The sequence below is a fragment of the Mustela erminea genome, chromosome 4, assembly GCF_009829155.1.
Source record: "Mustela erminea isolate mMusErm1 chromosome 4, mMusErm1.Pri, whole genome shotgun sequence".
NCBI lineage: Eukaryota > Metazoa > Chordata > Mammalia > Carnivora > Mustelidae > Mustela > Mustela erminea.
Window position 1 is genome coordinate 69,255,959 of NC_045617.1, and position 16,912 is coordinate 69,272,870.

The 16,912-nt window shown below is 38.0% G+C and overlaps 1 protein-coding gene across 1 annotated transcript in view; it reads right to left on the reverse strand.

Annotated features, from left to right (window-relative positions):
• Nucleotides 1–16,912, reverse strand: part of ENPP1 (ectonucleotide pyrophosphatase/phosphodiesterase 1) — a 70,529-nt gene that overhangs the window by 22,451 nt on the left and 31,166 nt on the right. The window contains exons 2-11 of the mRNA XM_032339503.1: nt 12,530–12,602; nt 10,979–11,095; nt 10,052–10,177; nt 8,939–8,999; nt 6,654–6,751; nt 4,667–4,746; nt 3,302–3,421; nt 2,147–2,256; nt 686–751; nt 101–173 (exon numbers count right to left, since the gene is read on the reverse strand). Coding sequence (XP_032195394.1) covers nt 101–173; nt 686–751; nt 2,147–2,256; nt 3,302–3,421; nt 4,667–4,746; nt 6,654–6,751; nt 8,939–8,999; nt 10,052–10,177; nt 10,979–11,095; nt 12,530–12,602 — 924 coding nt within the window. The remainder of the gene's footprint in view (nt 1–100; nt 174–685; nt 752–2,146; nt 2,257–3,301; nt 3,422–4,666; nt 4,747–6,653; nt 6,752–8,938; nt 9,000–10,051; nt 10,178–10,978; nt 11,096–12,529; nt 12,603–16,912) is intronic.

A 16,912-nucleotide genomic window follows, 5' to 3' on the forward strand; every position in this document is an offset into this window, starting at 1 on the left:
TACTACTCATTCCAGAATCATGGAATCTTAGAGACTGGTCTAGAAACCTGCTTCAAAGCAAGGTTTAGTTAGAAGCAATCACTGATAAAATGATACTTACTTCACTGCTGACCGGTCCATATGAATGACCTGAAGAATCTGGTTCTTCTAAATACAGAGTGTAAAAGTGTGGTCTAAATCAAACAGCATCAAAATGTAATATTTTATAAACACATTGTAAAACAGAACGGAAAAAATAACTTAACAATTGATAGTGAGTCTACAACACGGCCACTGGGTGGCTCAGTGGGTTAAGCCTCTGCCTTCAGCTCAGGTCATGATCTCAGGGTCCTGGGCTTGAGTCCCGAACTGGGCTCTCTGCTCAGCAGGGAGCCTGCTTTCCCCCCCTCTCTCTGCCTGTCTCTCTCTCTACTTGTGATCTCTCTCTGTCAAATAAATTTTAAAACTCTTTTAAAAAAATAAATAATAAAAAATAAAAAGTCTACAACACTGGGATAACATTTCTAAACTTGCTGAGAAATTATTTACAGGTTTGGAGTTCTTCAAAATGCTCCATAAAAAGAGTTTATTTGGATACAAAATGCCAGAGACAAGTGCAAAGTCTTCTTGCAGCTCATTTTAAAATATTGTGTAATTTCTATAAAACAAAGGAGTATTTCCCATAGAAAATTAGGCCTCTACATACCTTTCATCTTTAGGAAGCTGCAACCACTTAAGAATAGTTAAAATCCTTTCTTCAAAAGGTACTGAGCTAAAATTAAGAACAAGCAAAATGAAACAATGTATGACAATTGTTGAGTTTAAAATACCAGTGATTTTCTTATGCAAAATAGCACTGAAAGACTAAAACAATCCCATGCATTAACTGTGTTTGAAGCAATGCAGAAGTTTTATTTGAAAACTCAATAAAGGAACAAAGGTTAAGCTTTACACATAATTACACAAATTAATTCCTTAGCCCGTCTTAATATAAGCTATGCTCAGACTCAACTAAAACAAACTCTGTTCTATAGAAATGCTTCACATTTTTTTTTTTTTTTAATTGGAGAGGCTGGGGGCACCTGGGTGGCTCAGTCATTAAGCATCTGCCTTCAGCTCTGGTCTTGATCCCAGAGTCCTGGGATCAAGCCCCGCATTGGGCTCCTTGCTCAGTGGGAAGCCTGCTTTTCCCTCTCCTACTCCCCCTGCTTGTGTTCCCTCTCTCTTGCTGTGTCTCTGTCAAATAAATAAATAAAATCTTTAAAAAAAGAATGGGGGGGGGGGGTGTGTGCCTGGGTGGCTCAGTGGGTTAAGCCACTGCCTTCAGCTGGGGTCATGATCTCAGGGTCCTGGGATTGAGCCCCGCATCGGGCTCTCTGCTCAGCGGGGAGCCTTCTTCCCGCCCACCCCTGCCCGCCTCTCTGCCTACTTGTGATCTCTGTCAAATAAATAAATAAAATTTAAAAAAAAAAAGAAAGAAAGAATTGGGGAGGCTGTAGGGGCACCTGGGGGGTGCAGTCTGTTAAGCGTATGACTCTCGATTTTGGCTCAGCCATGATGTCAGGGACATGAGACCAAGTCCCGTGTTTGGCTCCTCACTGTGTGAGAAGTCTGCTTGAGATTCTCTCTCTCCCTTTCCCTCTGCACCTCCCCCGGCTCACACATTCTCTCTCTCTCAAATAAGTAAATTTTTAAGGGGAAAAAACAAACAAATAAATAAATAAATATATTGCTTCTTGTATCTACTCAAGGATGTTATTCCTGTATCTGAGAAGAGCAATTGCTACCAGGTGAATGACCTGTGTGTCGATACATTCTATAAAGCATACCTCTTGGACAGCTCACTTGCTCATGATTCTTAAAAAGCCACAGTCACCACAACTTCCTATTTTATTCCTGCCCAAGGATCTGAATGCAAACTCCAACATGCACCAGCACTTCTTAGAAAACCTCTACAAAAAACTCAGCCTAGTTTTGCTGTCCATCCATCTATCTAAAACTTACATACCCTCCATCTAAAAGGTAACTGAGATAGAGTTCTTATTCTGACTGTTCTCATGTTTCAGCCAACACATCACAGAAATGCTGGAACTTAGCACTTGATAAAAAGGAGAAGCTGAGATTTAGAACAAATGAGCTGTTCTGAAAAAAGTGTGTGTATACATACCCATTATACATTTTATAGATGTCTGGGAGAATTCCATTAATTTTCACATCTGATCCTGGCCAAAAAAAGGTGCCACTTCTCAGGCCTTGATATTTCGTGGTGAGCCAAATCTGGGGAAGAGAGTGAACCCAAGTCAGAAAACTATACAACAGTGCATCTGTTAGGCAAGTATGTGTTCATGGGACATCATTCCCCCCAAGGGCTACAGGATTTCTGAAGTAAAGGAGCTTCAGCAGTTGAGACTACAGAATAATCAATAGGACACTGGACAGCAGCAACATGAAATGAAATAGAGAGCACTTAACCTAAAAAATATAGACGCCATCAGCTGGAAACCTCTGCAAACTTTCAGAGCCTAGCCTTTGATTTTAACAGGCTCCCCTTGCAAGAAAAAAATATTCCCAAACACACATGTGTTTAATTTGTTGACATTTTTATTATGTGGCTAACACATATTAAGCACCTCCTGCCAATTACAATTCTAAATAGTATCCCCAGAAGCATCCCAATTATTAATGTGGTTAATCCTCGCAATAACCCCCTGAGGTAGTTAACAGTATCATCTACAGTATAAATACAAGAAAACTGAGCCACTGAAAGAATAATTTGCCCAAAGTCACATAGTTGCAAATATCAGCACTAAAATATGAATTTATACCCTGCAAACTAAACATCATGCTTTTTTTTCCTTCTAAGAGGAATATTGAGACTATCCAAAAAGACCCCACAGAATTTTTGTGGCAGTTTTTTAAAAATACAAAGAACACATAAATCATGGCCAGAAAGAGCCTTCTCAGCATATACAAATGAAGTCAGAGTTTACCTCCTTCAGTAACAGTTTCGTATGGATCAAAATATGGCCCCCAGACTACGGCTACAAACGACTGGTACAAGAAGGTAGAATTAAGCAGAAAAGAAAAAATGTTCAGAATTTCCCCAATCCAGCTATGAAATAAAACTAAACCCACTGCACAATGATACAAGATTTAGGATTATCAGCATTCCCCTTCATGTACAAAAGGACGGCCACAGACAGGATCGATGACGTAAGTTATTAAAAGCTCCAGGGAATCTGTTGTTTTACTCTGATTGAAAGAAATGAGAATAATTTAAAAAACAAACTATTTTAGTAGCTAAAACAAACAAACAACTCACTGGTTCTCCTTTGTACCAGGCAGGATTAAATTTCTCCTTACTTTTAAGTGCAAAGAAAGCGTTAATTTTGGGATCATATATTTTATTGTCAATTATGCCATGGGATTCTGGATAAAGTCCCTAAAAAATAGAAAAACAGGATTTATGCAACTTGTGAGGGTTTTTTTTTTCATTTTTTATTTTTTATTGACAGATAATGTATTATTAGCCCCAGGGGTACAGGTCTGTGAATCACCAGGTTTACACACTTCACAGCACTTACCATAGCACATACCTCCCCAATGTCCATAACCCAACCACCCTCAAGCTGTCAGTTTTTTAACATGAAATAAAGTTCAAGAATGAAAGCATCGAAGAGAAAACAGGTAACTGAAGCTGCAAGAAACTTAATGTAGTTTAAAGAGAGAAGAACAAAACAACGTGACTGTCAAAACATAACCAACCACTCAAGATTTTATAATATAGTATTTGCGTTTTAAATTATGTAACAGGAGAAATTAAGTTAGGAATGGTATGGATGAGGAGCTATATAAATAAGCAGCCTCCCCAATTTTTTAAAAAGATTTTATTTTTATGTATTTATTTATTTGAGAAAGACAGTGTGCAAGTGGCGGGGGAGGAGCAGAGGGAGAGGGGCAGGCGGACTCCACGCTGAGCCGCGCCCAACGTGACCCAGATTTCATAACCCTGAGATCACGACCTGGGCCAAATCAAGAGTCAAATGCTTAACCAACTGAGCCATCCAGGCACCCCTACAGCTTCCCCAATTTTTAAAAAAAGTGTCCTATTTTCCTTTTGCATTGCTGAGTAAAGCATTTCTGTAGAACAAACATTTCGTTGAGTCCGAGCATACACTTGAATTAATACAGGCTAAAGAATTAATTTCCAGGCTTCAACCATAATGCCTAATGAATTTGACTATTTTTCTGGACTCCAATTAAACTGGGAAACTTTGAAACAAAAACAGGGCTGCAATCCTATGAAGAGTCAGGCAAACTGGATTGCTTAAACTTATATATCAAGGTGATCAAAAAGACAAGTTGAGAACCCATAAATGTAGGACAAATTTGTACAAATAGAGCAAGCTACAAAACCATAAGAAGAAACAAGACACAAAAATTGGAGAATTTTAAACTGAAAGGAAACCAAGAAGAGTCTTTAGTCACTTCTTTTCAAGATGGAAAAACTGAGACCAGAAGGTAAATTGACCTTCCCCAAATTAACACAATTAGTGGCAAAGACTAGGTTTCCTTGCTTAATCACATATTGGAAAACAAGTGATCTGATGTCTAATTATTGGCTCAAAAAATGCAACTTTTACACCTCTCTTCTGTGAACATACAAAAGTTGAAACTTGGAGCTTACCGTGACAATGCTGTAGTGATTGGGAAAAGTTTTTGTTGGATATACTGGTCTCATGTTTTTGGCGTATGTTCCACAGTTTTCTATAAGGGAAACAAATTAAAGATTGTTATTAAATGCAACTGACAATCTGTTTACTTCATCTAGCTTTCCTGCCAAATAAGTCTAAACAGCTTTAAAAAAATAACCCCAGAGGGATTTATAACCATATAAAAATTTAGAGTTAATTATAAAGCAACATTGTAGAATCAAATTCAATGTTAAGAGTTAATTTTTCTAAAAAAAATATTGAACAAAATAATTAAGCCAATGAAAGAATTATCCCAGAATTATCCCATGTTATCAATAACATAAAGTTCCAGAAGGAGCATGTACAATAATGACACCTACTATAGCTCTGTCCGATATTACTTAGTGGTCATATACCTAAGTTATAAGAGGTAGTTAAAAAAAAAAAAAAAAGAAAAGAAAACCCTGCACTGATGCCAAAATCTGCAAAATTAAAACAAGGCTGAAGCAGCAACTGAGGGGGACATTGTCCCAGTGTGAAAATCCAGAACCAGCTATGTCTGGACAAACTCAACACAACTCTAAAGACAAAAGGCATCTTCTGGCTTCATGCTGGAGAAAGCACAGAAGCCAGACTGCTCTGGATTTAGCCTTGGTGTTATACTCACGGTGTCATGCTCCTTTTCTCCGGCCTCTACTACTGAGAAAAAAAACCACAAAAACTAATGATTCTAGCATTTCAATAAATCACTGCTGAAAATGTTCCTCAAATTAGCAAGTGTCTATCTATCTCAATGCCTTCCAAATAGTGCAGAATTACAGGTTATGTCCCCTAAGTATCCAAAGCTAGGGCTTAGGCTGACTGTGTGCTGGTTCCTTTTAAAACTTCACATATAGTATCCACAACTCCTTAACTCTGAACCCGGGATGCCATCTTTGGTGCCATGGAAACAAAGAGACCCCTTAAGGGTCACAAAGGACCAGATTCAGGCCTCAAAGCCCGTGGACCTAACTGCTAAGAACAGAGCCTTCCTTGACCATGACTGCTTTTTTGCTAAAGATTTCTTTTCATGTCAATGATTACTTATAAAAATTATTCTCTTCTAGGTAGAAATTTAAAAGAGACATGTTTTAAAAGTTTCCCAAAATTATTTTGGTTCATCATAAAAGAAGTAAAATAAATGCACATGTGTAATTACTGAGAGTGATTTTCATATTTAAACTAATCTCATATACTCAAGGCTAATAAATAATATTTTAGAATTCCAGAACACTAAAATCACTGTATTAACTTCTATTTCAGCCTCACATTACACTGTAACTACTTAACTTCTCATCACTGAGAATGAGCAAAGTTCTACAGTTTTTATGCCCATATGCAATTTTTTTCCTTTCTCAATAAGCAGTGATGATACAAGTGATACCCATATAACTGGGGCTTAATGTGATTTAAAACTTGAGCATTAATATTAAAGACCACTCTACTACTGCATCAATAACTTACAGAATAGTCATTCAATTAAGGCCTTGTATGAGGCAAAGAAATTGGAAGGATGCTACATGATACTATAGGATAACTAGCAAATATTCTACACTACTAGAATCATATCAGAAATACTTTCAGTTTTGAAAATTCCATTTTAAGATGTAATAAATATCAAATAAATGATGTTTCCACAAAAGGAATCCAAAATTCTAAGAAAAAATACATACATACATAAATACATACAGGTATCTATAGTGTGTGTGTGTGTGTGTGTGTGTGTGTGTATAAACTGTATTACCTTAGAAGTATTTAAAAGGCAGCTTCAAAGTAATTATAATATTGGAGACTAATTACTAATCATCAGGTTCAACTACTTCATCATAGTGATGTTTGGTAAAACACATTCTGCCAGTATTTTTCCAAAGAAAGCCCGCATCCCTGGTCTATCTCACTGAAACAGTGACACTCCCAATAGCGAACTCTGAAGTTACTCACTTAGTTTGCTAATAACAGGAAGAAGGCCACCCCAGGTGTGTAAATATTCTGCCCTGAAGCCATCCAAGGAAAATAAGAGGGTCGGAGGCATTTCAAACCTGGATAATGAGAAAGGGAAAAAAAAAAATGTTTAAAAAAGCAGATGGAAGACACACATCCAGTGAAGGTTCTTTTCCTCCCTTGGCACAGGTCCAATGAAGATTTCTCACTTAAGTCAGCCTGTGATCTAAAGGAAACTAACATGTTCAGCAAGCATCCTTATAAAGGAGATTTCACATTGATATGCAATATACATGCTTTTACATTTCATTATCTGTATGATATATACATATATCATCAAATAGGATTTCTCAAGCACTCAGACCATGTTGAACCACTGTATGGACACTAGCATTCATAGTCCCTGATATTCCAAAAGCTGGACCAAATGCTACTAAAATATAATAATATTTTCCCAGTTTGCAGAATGCTAATAAATAGCATTCTCTAAATTACGTTTTTGTTTCCAGTAAGTTTTTTCCTGAACAATCACTTTCTGATATCATCTCTATATGAATCTGCTAGATGGTAGCTCATATCACATAAACTATATATAAAATTTAGTTTTTGAATTTACTATATTGAAAAGACAGTACTATTTAGTAGAGACGTTTGAAATGTATTCATTACTTTTTAATAAATAAACAACAAGGAAATGACCCAAAGCTAGGAATAAACAATGAGGGTATGTGCACGTGCACACATGCAAACACAAACACACACACACACACAATGTACGTGGTGTGGAAATCCAAAGGAGGAGAAACATTTACAGTGATGCGCTCAGTCAAGAACAACTATGGGCAGCTGTTATACAGACAAACCAGAACAGGCATGGTTCAGAACTTCTGAACTTATAATAATACCTGGTGGATGAGGAGAGTTATGGATCACAGGCTAACCATAAAAGAACTTCCCACTTAAAGTTTACTCAGTAATTTAAAATTTGACAGTAAATGCCTAACTTTGCCTTGCCTTTTTTCAATTCTACCTCCTTCTCAGCTTACTCTCTCACACAAACACAAAAGGAAAAAGAAAAAAAAATTGGTATGTAATTTCCACTAACTCATGTTTGCACCATAGCTCAGTTAGAAGATTCCAGAATCAGATGCATAGGGTCTCAATGGTCCATCACTGTAAAAATCATTTGTATTCACTCAACATAAAACATAAACTGCTCATTGTGCCAGTGTAAATTTTGTAATTTACAAAATTTACACGGTAAATACTTCTAGTATCATAACACAGGTTCCTAATTACGATCTCATTGTAAAGAAAGGAACAGTTACATTTCCACTAAAAGGATCAATATTACAACTGAAAAATCATCATCAGTATGTAGAAGGAAAAGAAAGATTCAAAATTCACTAAATCTAAATTTTCCAATAAATCTTGGACTTAAAGGACAGCACAACATACAAGAGAGGTCCCTTTGAAAAAAGTCTCTTCTACTGTGATTTTTGGTTTGGGTTTAGTTTTTGCTGCAGCTACTACTATTGTTTTAAACAAAAAAGTACTCTCTCATCCAAAAAAAAAGAATACACATCCTATAAAGCAAAAATAAATTATATACAACAAAAAAATAAGCTAAAGCACAGCTTTAAATATTTTAATAGTTTGGAAAAAAATGATGACTTTAAAAAGGTAAAAATGTATTTCTGAAGACGAATAATTCAAATTATATGAGGTAAGAGATCTCAGTTGGAGCAGAGATAAATGTATGTAACATCTTCATAAAATCCCCCCTCCCATGAATTGCAAACAAATTTTTCTGATGGCCTAGCATACATAAGGTACAGTGAAAAATACTTTAAGGGCAAAAAGAACCAAAATGAATTATAAAAATTATGCAACATTCTCTCACAGATACATTGCTTATCCCTCTAATTTATAAGCGAACCAAAATACAAAAAAAATTAAAACTGTAAAGTGATTTGCTACAGATTTAACTCTCAAAGCTACAAATGGAAGTAAAGGGTCTTTCTTACTGAGGAGAAAGTCAAAAGATTTCCACCCACTGCTCATGAACACTACAGACTAAATAGTCAATAATCTCTCTTTTTTCTGTTAGCTTCTGGAAGGGGAGGACATTCCATAATTAACTACACCACCGGTGCCCAACACAAGGCCTGACTAAAAATACCATTTAATGAACCAATGATTGGTTATTATTTTTATCTTTTCAATTTGGAAAGAGAAAAAAAAATAGTACCTCAGAAAAATAGTATTTCAGAACATCATCTTACCCTGCTGGACACTCTGGCTCATTAATGTTCTCACATGTTTCTTCTACCCAACTTTTCTCTCCTAAAATATTTTCAAGAAATAAGACAAGTTGAACACACTGAAGAGTACCAATGATTGTGATGCTGGGAGACATTATGAAAGGGTCCAAAACGGAAATGTTAACAGATATATATAATATGGGGCATGATTCTAGGAAAATACAACAAATACAGAAAGTTACACTGTTTCATAGTAAGAGTTAGTTTATATCAGAAAGAAAAAAAATGTGTAATTGTAAGACTAAAACATATTACTGTATTTGTGAGAATCGAGAGGCATCTTTTTCACTGTTGAGTTGTTAATATTTTCAGGTAAAATTTACAAGCCTCCTTTTTTTTTTTAAGATTTTATTTATTTATTTGACAGAGAGAGATCACAGGCTCCTTGCTGAGCAGAGAGCCCAATGTGGGGCTCGATTCCAGGACTTTGAGATCATGACCTGAGCCGAAGGCAGAGGCTTAACCCACTGAGCCAGCCACCCAGGTGCCCCTACAAGCCTCCTTTTATCCACCCAACAACATCTTCTAGTACTAAATCCTCGATATCATAGTTCCTCTCATATCAATTGCAAAGAACCCTGGGACAAAACATCAGCATATCATCAGTTTACATAATATCCTATGACCCTGGGCTGTAATTTCACATCTATTCTTTCAACATGTGGCAGACACTGTCTTCATTCACTATGAGGGCACCTGGGACACGGAAGTCACCCAGGACAGCAAAAGACATCTTTCCACAAGGCAGCATGAAATATGGAGCTGATGTCAAAATAACATGAAGGGGGCGGTAGCAGGAGAGGGAGTGACGATGGCTAGAACATGATTTGCTGAGCGTAGACAGTAGTAATTCTTTACCCGACGGATGGGTACAAAATTCACTGTGTACTTTCTTTACTCAGATGTGTTTGAATCTTTCCTTGGTAAAGTGTTTTTTTAAATATTTTCTCAGCCAACATAGTTGATCCCTAGGTAAGACTCATAGTGTAAAAAATGACCCCTCTGCAAAACCCCACCACCACCGAGGAGGATGGCGACCCGCCGTGGAACAAGATGGATATGTAGAGAGCTGACCTCGGCACACGGCGCTATAGTTGATACAGCAGTCGCCCTTGTCCCTGCAGTCATCGGAACAGGAGCAAAGGCTTCTGGACAACCTTTTTTCACCACATCTGAATTTGCTGCAAGTCCATATATGTTCTAGAAACAAACAACAAAATACACGTTATGGTCCCAATTCAACACATCTGACATGGACCCAGACTTGCTCTCTTCTGGAGCAGGATACACAAGACACCATGAACACTTTCATAATTCGTAGTTCCTCACAGAGCCTGCCACTGCAGTGGTCGAGCTGAACTAACAGAAGACATGCAAGAAACAATTGCTATTATGTTGCTAAAAAGAACAGAATTTCATCATTTTAAAACATGGACAAACATTATTATCATATAATTCAGGCTTTTTCCTCCAACCATCTTCAGGGTTCTCAAAATTTAATCTGAACCTAGTCCATTCTCATTTAAATATTAAATATGCAAGTCATACGTAGAGAAATCCAAATCAAACTGAGAACATTTCCATATTCTGATTATTTTATTTTGAAGTGTAAGTAGACACGTAAGTACACTGAAACTAATGTAACGTTCTGTGTCAACTCTACACTTCAATAAAAAGAAGTAGATTTATAAGAACTCTTGTTTTAATGAGCCCACATTGAAAATATTCATATATTTCAAGCAGACTTTTGACGTTAGTTTAAGTGCAAATTAGATTATACTGGCTTTCAGCATACGTTAAAACGAGGCATGGTTTGGCTAGCCATAAAGGGTTGAATAAGGCAAAACTTGTAATTTTTTTTCTCTAAGAAAATACAAAAGCCAAAATTTTAAAAATCTCGAATGAGTTAGATAAATCTCATCCCTAAAAGATGCAGAACTTATGTCTCATCTTTTACTAACGTCCACGGCCCCTTCTTTTTCCCTGCATATTTTTATTTACCTGGCTCTATACATGTCTCCTGGTAATCCAGACAGCAGTTTCCAAGGTCAACGCAAGCAACATCACAGCGGCAATTCCCAAATGTTCTCTCAAAGCAACGACCTTTGCAACTTTTAACTAAAAATAGTGAATACTGCATTAGAGCTTTCAGATCACAGAAGCACAAAGCAATCAACTGACAGACTTAAGATAGATTCAAATCCTACCTGACAGAACACGGATGGTGTAATAAAGGCACCCAAGAATCTTTTCAGAAATACACACAGAAAGTGGCACAAAGAAAAGGCACAGAGTTTTGATTTTATCTCTTGTCATAGAGAAATAGAACTTTTAAAACTGATTACAAACCCGACTGGGGCTTATAAGACTTAAATCCTTACGGCACGGTAAAGAAAAGTCAGAAGGAGGACTTGCGCTGAATGTTTTATGCTCAGAAAAGATTGGCTTAGACAGCAATAACGTTCTCTAAAATTCTGTATGTGAGGTTACGATTTTAAAAACGATTCTCTGAATATTTCAGAAAGAGAAAGAATGCCTCACATACCCCATTCCCAGTCTTGGTTTATAAAAGAAGTAATGTAATGTCCCTATGCGAGCTTTTCTGCTGGAGTGACCCTCCCCATCACCTCAAACACCCATTTAGCCTTTAGGCCCAGCCTAATGCATGAACTCCCCAAGTCAAGGTATGATTTCCTTTTTTTAAGCTTTTATAAAGCCTTGTTCTTTCCCCACCCTCCCCCACCCCCATCACTTCCTTCCATCTGAACTAGGGCATTTGGTTAATAGCCTGGTCTCACACTAGACTCCCAGCTTCCTAAGGACAAAGACCAGTATACTGTGTATACTGTGCATACTGTGTCCCAGCAGCCCACAAGATGCTGGGCTATAGTTGGTACTAGCAAGTTTCTGTTAAAACGGATACATGGAAGGAAGATTTTTTATTAAAAACAGTAATTTTATAACTGTTTACTACATACTTGGAAAAAGCTAGGTTTTCATTAGATTACTAAAATCCACTTGTAAGATAATACAAATCCAACAGAAAAAAAGCAGTAATCCTAGCTCCTGACCACCAAGTCCCACGATTTTAAAAGCCGTGAGGACACGTAACAGTAAGTTTCGGGTTGCCCAGTGACACTGAATGGTTACCTAGTAACCCCGCCAGGACTGCTTCAGAGACTAACTCCCTGGGGAAAGCGTGTCCTGGAGAGAGGCAGGGAGAAGGCTCCATGGGCCCAGCACCAGAATCTTTTGCTTGTTTGTTTGAATTTTTTTGTTGTTGTTTTGGGGTTTTCTCTTTGTTTGACTGACTTTTTTGGTCCAAGCCCGTCTTTGTTGTTTTAGGATGCAGTTCTGCAAATAAGTAAAATTTTATATGGCCAATTCAATGAAAGAGCTTCAAGAAGACTCAAACCAGCATCAGGTCTGCCATAACTATGGACCACCCACAGATTAGGATATAATGCTTTTCTCAATCATATTCTGAAGAAGTCTAAATAGCAACACACATACACACAAGTGTGTGTACATGTAAATTACTGTAGTAATTACCTTCTTTGGCACAGCTTGGTTTCAACCCAAATATACAACCAAGGATTGTTGTTAACACACAGACTGACAATACCTGCAGAGAGAAAAAAAAATTATATGGCTTCAAACCCTTTTATTTCATCAAATGTTTCTGAAGTTGCTGGTGCTGCTGTTTCTTGATGTCAGGTCACACACAGAGGTCTGTGCTTTGTGAAAATTCAAACTCCACACCTAGGCTTTGTGCATTTTTCTTTATGTATGTTATACTTCAAGAAAAAGTTTACTTAAGTGTTAGCAAATGAATCTATGCCATCGAAGATGAATGCTTCCAGAAACTTCCCAGTGAATGCAAATGAATCCAGTCAGAATTTGGAAATAATTAAGGGAAGGAGAGAGGAAAACAATCTATTTAGAGGTTCATTTTCTTAATTCTTTCTTAATTCTTCATTTTTTCTTCATTCTTTCTTATTTGTTAATTCACAAAAGGCAATATGAGACTAGTAGATGCCTCTTTTATTTAACTACACAAACCTAAACAATATCCTAACATGCCCCATGCCCCACAGCAGCTTGTGGGAACAGGCACTACTAGACAGGACTGGGCACCTGCACTGTGGGCCCAAACGTTACCACACACTGGTTGTGTAACTTGGGGGAGATCACGAACATGCTCTAGACATCAGATTACTCCCCTATAAAAGTAAAGGGCTAGACTACATGGATCTCTAAAAATCTTTTCAGCTCTAACATTTTGCCTCTTTCTCATTCTCCACTCTTGGGGCCTTTGGCATTTTAAGATAGACAGATACACCAGAAAGAATTTTTACTTGAGAATTAGAAAAGGAGCAAAAATAATAATAATGATAATAATAATCCATAGAACAACCCTCTATATTTTTAGCAGCATGCAGTTTCCTTGACAGATCTCTGGAATCTCACTTAGCAGGAAAATCCAACAAACCACGCATTCAGTACCAACTATGTGTAAAGCCTGAATTATGCACAGGAAAGAGGAAGAAATGCCTCAGGGAGCTTCTATCTGTGCGGGAAAACATAAATATGAAAGCATAAATGGCTCATATTTGGCAGGTACTAGGAGCAGCTCCCATTCCACAGTTGTTTAAAGAAGGAGAAAGGTTGCAGTGGTTGGAGAGAATGAGATCAGAGAAGGCTTCAGGGAGAAAAGCTTTAGCCAGGACTCTGAAAGGGGGAGATGATGGTATGATATGATAGATGATCTGATAGAGAACACTTGTAGGAGTAAGGATAGCATCAGGACCGTTCTGAAGGAAGAAATGGAAGGCAGCAAATGAACAGCGAGCAGCCTACTTTGGCGAGAACAAAGAATATGCAAAGGGGAATGAATGTAGTGACAGGTGGAGGGGTGTTTCCCCAAAGCCAAGCTAAAGAGGTAACAGAGACCAGAGGAATGGGTAAATGGGACAAGGTGGATGGTGGGTGCAGGCTTTTATGAACTCGCTCCCCCAAATGGGACACCAAGTTTAATTGCATATGGCAGTTTCCAGGTTAAGTACTGGATACTCAGTAATAAAACAGACATGACCTTTGTCCTTGAGGTGCCTAATGTCCAGTGACTGCAAGAGCTAAAGAGAAAGGAAATAATAAGTAAACTGAATTGGCAGGTCTGACTTATTTCAGAAGAAAATGAGGGTGAAGGAAGAGGGAGCAAGAATATAGTGGGTCTCAGGCACCTGGGTGGCTTGGTCAGTTAAGTGCCTGCCTTTGGCTCAGGTCATGATCCCAGGGTCCTGGGATAGAGTCCCATATCAGACTCCTTGCTCAGCAGGGATGCTGCTTCTCCCTCTGCCTGCCTCTCCCATATCTGTGCTTGCTCTCTCTTTCTGACAAATAAAATATTTAAAAAAAAAAAAAAAAAGGATATAGTGGGCCTCAAACACAACAGGGTCTAGGTGAAGTCTTTCCCCTAGGAAATCAAAAACCTAAGTGTATGTATATCCACTGAAATAGGGAGTCACCAGAGGAAGAGGTTGGACAAACAAGTATTGGCAAACAGAACAAGGTACTAGCAGAGCACTAACAGATTCCCCTAAACCTTCGATGGTGGTATAAGCAGGCACAAACATATGAAAGGTAATTTTTAAGTCTCTATCAAAAACACTAAAAACTCTTTCTGTCGGTGATGAACATATAGGGAAATGAAAAAATTGTAAAACTCATTGTATTTAGTATACTATAATTTAAAACATGGAGAATTAAAGTCTTCATGATAATAAACTTATGAAGAATGTTTGAACAGTGCTTTATCTTCTCATCATACAGCTTACAATACAGAGTAAATATCTTTTCCAGGCCTTGGCAAACCACCGCATTCCTTTCCACGCTTAATTTTCCATATTTTAACCTTTGGACTTTTAATAATGTGAAGTATCTCCATGAGTTCCTGTAATATGAATTCTTTTTTTTTTTTTTTAAGATTTTATTTATTTATTTATTTATTTATTTATGTGACAGAGAGAGAGAGATCACAAGTAGGCAGAGAGGCAGAAAGGTAGGCAGAGAGGGAGAAACAGGCTCCCCGCCAAGCAGAGATCCTAATGTGGGGCTAGATCCCAGGACCCTGGGATCATGACCTGAGCCAAAGGCAGAGGCTTAACCCACTGAGCCACCCAGGGGCCCCCTTTAATATGAATTCTTATGCCAGTGTCCCTTGCTCTAGGACATCCTCATCCTCTCCATCAAGACCACAGTCCTCTCTATATCCATAAACTCACCACCACTAACCTCCTCTGGCTGCATAGCTAGCTACAGTCTGTGGAACAGAGGCAGTGTTAACATTCCCATGGTTGGCTTTTTCTTCCAGAACCCCATTTACATGTGAACTGAATTTCACTTCTGGCATTATCACTTTTCTTTCCGTTTCTGAATTTTTACTTTCATCAGCTAATTTTCTCTTTCAACCATCCATCTGTATAAAATGTCATGTACATTTACCACCCACGGACAAGGAAACAACACAACCACTTGCTTTGCTGTCTGTGAATGACCAACGGATGCATAGTAACAATCACTGACAGACTTTCGAAGAAGCCATGTTGGTCACTGGCCACCATATGCATCTGTTATTTACATGGTGATTTGTGGACTGAAAAAGCTAGCAGCGAAAACTGTACTCAATGCAACTCCTTACAGTCAATAAATCTTGGTCACTGAAACTTGAACCATGTTGTTGGGGGACTGGTGTTCATGAATTAAACTGTGGTAACTGAAAGTGAGCATGCCACAGGATCATGTCAATCTAGGGTCATCTGTACTGTCACAAGGGACAAGAGAATTGTCCAAGGATGCTTATTTCAAAACTGTCTTCACAACAAACACACACAAACAAAAATCAAGAAATAAGCTCATTTTAAGAAACTGGCTTAGAAAGTCCATTTAATCTACACCATCTCAGGAGGTTAGCCTCAAAGATAGGCAACGTCAGAAGAAGGCTGAGAGGAAGATACAAACAAACAACAAAACTGAGATACAGCCAGAGGAAGTTAGAAGCCTCTGCTGATGGACATCCTCAATTTTCTTGGGCAAGTAAGAGTATCTCCTGGGAGTGAAGAAGTCTAGCTGGGGCCCTGTAACGAGGGGCATAAGACATCCCAAGTGAAGAATGGTTGCAAATCCATGGTGCAAAGAAGACTGAGTCAACAAGAGAAGACTGCAAAGACCTTCATGCTCTGGGAGCCCAGCTGAACCTGAAATCATGAATTATAAATGGTCCAGGTAGCCTGTAATTTCCAACCTGGGAGTGGAGGAATGGGACAAAAAGATAACATGGAGTGGGGAGAAAGGAAGGCAGGGGAAACTAAGCAGAAAAGCTGACAAGAATCAAATTATGGCTGCAGAGGCTGAACAGGGTTGAGACCATGGGGACATAAATGTGAGAACTGGGAGAAGACAGGGGATCAGGAAAGTGTGGGAGTGGGAATGAGGAAGGGAGCAAGGAATGAGGAAGAATGGAAGTTATGAGCCTAAAAGGAATTTTAGAGTCTGGGTTCTCAGAAGTGGGACAGCTTGGAATGGAGATGAAACTAAAAGGAGAAACCTGAAATTGGCATAAAATGCTTGTTGGAAGTAAGAAGACCCAAAAGTTCTACTACTTATGCTAATAATCAGAGTTAAATTTATACCAACAAATAAAAAAATCACAGTAGGAGAACTTTATTTATATTCTGAAATGTATTTGTTTAAAATACACATTCCATCACTGCTGTAAGAAATTTAGTCATGAAGATATACTACCAACAACCGTACAGTTCTTACTAAACATAAAACAGAAAGCGTGAATGGTTCCGTTACAGTGACGTCTCATCTTGAGGAAAGCTACAGGACGATCTGGTGGAAGCAAGCATTTAAATCCCAAGCATTAGGGAG